Source organism: Microtus ochrogaster (assembly GCF_000317375.1).
Source record: "Microtus ochrogaster isolate Prairie Vole_2 chromosome 14 unlocalized genomic scaffold, MicOch1.0 chr14_random_1, whole genome shotgun sequence".
Taxonomy (NCBI): Eukaryota; Metazoa; Chordata; class Mammalia; order Rodentia; family Cricetidae; genus Microtus; species Microtus ochrogaster.
In genome coordinates, this window is record NW_004949096.1 from 29,437,926 (window position 1) to 29,439,355 (window position 1,430).

Below are 1,430 nucleotides of genomic sequence, written 5' to 3' on the forward strand. Positions count from 1 at the left end.
AACACAGTAATAAAGTCTATTTTTAAAAAAGTTTCTCTCCTGACAGTGGTGGCACATGCCTTTAATCCCAGCACTCAGGAGGCAGAATCTCTGTAAGCAGCCATACAGAATGAATTCCAGGACAGCCAGGGCTACACAGAGAAATTGCCTTGAAAAAACAAACACAAAAAAAGCTTCTCTTTTTTTATTTGTGGGGTTAGCTTCTAAGAAGGGGGAAGTCTAGCCAGCTGTATTTATATCTTTATTCGGGGGGGGGGCTAGTTTGTATGAACACTATCTTTAGTGTACTAGTAGCTCCCAGACACAAGCTCCTTCGCCTTTTGACAGGCAGGTACCAGTTTAAGGAAGATTCTTCCAGTGGAGCTGGTGGCTTCTGACAATTCAGAAGGAAAGGATAGCCATTTCAAGAAAAATTGTGCAGCAAGAACCTGATGTCTGGCAAAGACCAACAGATACACAGGAAACAATGAGCTGAGAATAAAGGGGACAGACCAGAAATTAAGACAAATCAACCAAGCACTTTAGAAACACAGTAGGATGTGGCAAAAAGGCTTAGATAGTAAAACCAACCTGACCACAGCACTTTTCTGCTTCAGAGAGCTGAGCACGGCAGGATCTGCACACCACCTGCAAGTGAGGCCAAGAGTGAAGGAGGGTCGACACAGGAGCACCACAGACGGTCCCAGGCTCTCTGCTATGCGCAGCAACCGTTCTCTCCAATTCTGTAGCTTCATGGTCCCTCTCTGTCTTTAAGTTTACATCTTATCCCTTCCTCTCCCCTGTCCTGACTCTCAGACCCCTTCTAAATTCCTTTCCAAGGGTTTTCTCAATTACAGTCTTGAGACCAGAAACCATCTACAAATTTAAATGAGGGAATTTAATACCAGAAGTAGCCATACACATGACAGCTAGGTGTGGTGCACTTGCCTGGTTCAGGGTCCTAGATTCGATCCTCAGACTAGAGAAGAGGTGGAGGATAAGGGTATAAGGCAACCTTGAGACAAAAAGGCAAGAAAACCTTAATACTGCCCAGTGCTGGGAGAGTTGCCCTGGGTAGGGATCACAGCAGGCCTTTCTGGAGACAACCGGAGCCACGGAAGAGCCACTGAAGATGCCCCCGAGGCCGAGAGGTAGCAGGGCTACCTCCTAACTTATGTCCAGCCCTGCTGCTGCCTCCCACTGGCTAAACCTACACTGAAGCCAAGTGACATGAAGCCAAGGAGATGCTGCCTGCAGCGCTCTACAGAGCAGGGCAGACACCAGGCAAGCAGGATCAGGGATAGCACAAATGGTAGGAACTTTCCTTTTTCAATAATTTTGTTTTTGTTTTTGTTTTTTGTTTTGTTTTTCGAGACAGGGTTTCTCTGTGGCTTTGGAGCCTGTCCTAGAACTAGCTCTTGTAGACCAGGCTGGTCTCAAACTCACAGAGA

The 1,430-nt window shown here is 46.6% G+C and overlaps 1 protein-coding gene across 1 annotated transcript in view; it reads right to left on the minus strand.

Moving 5' to 3' along the window:
• The window catches only part of Ubr1 (ubiquitin protein ligase E3 component n-recognin 1), a 133,572-nt gene that overhangs the window by 11,305 nt on the left and 120,837 nt on the right, over positions 1-1,430 (minus strand). The window contains exon 42 of the mRNA XM_005364485.1: positions 571-627. Coding sequence (XP_005364542.1) covers positions 571-627 — 57 coding nt within the window. The remainder of the gene's footprint in view (positions 1-570; positions 628-1,430) is intronic.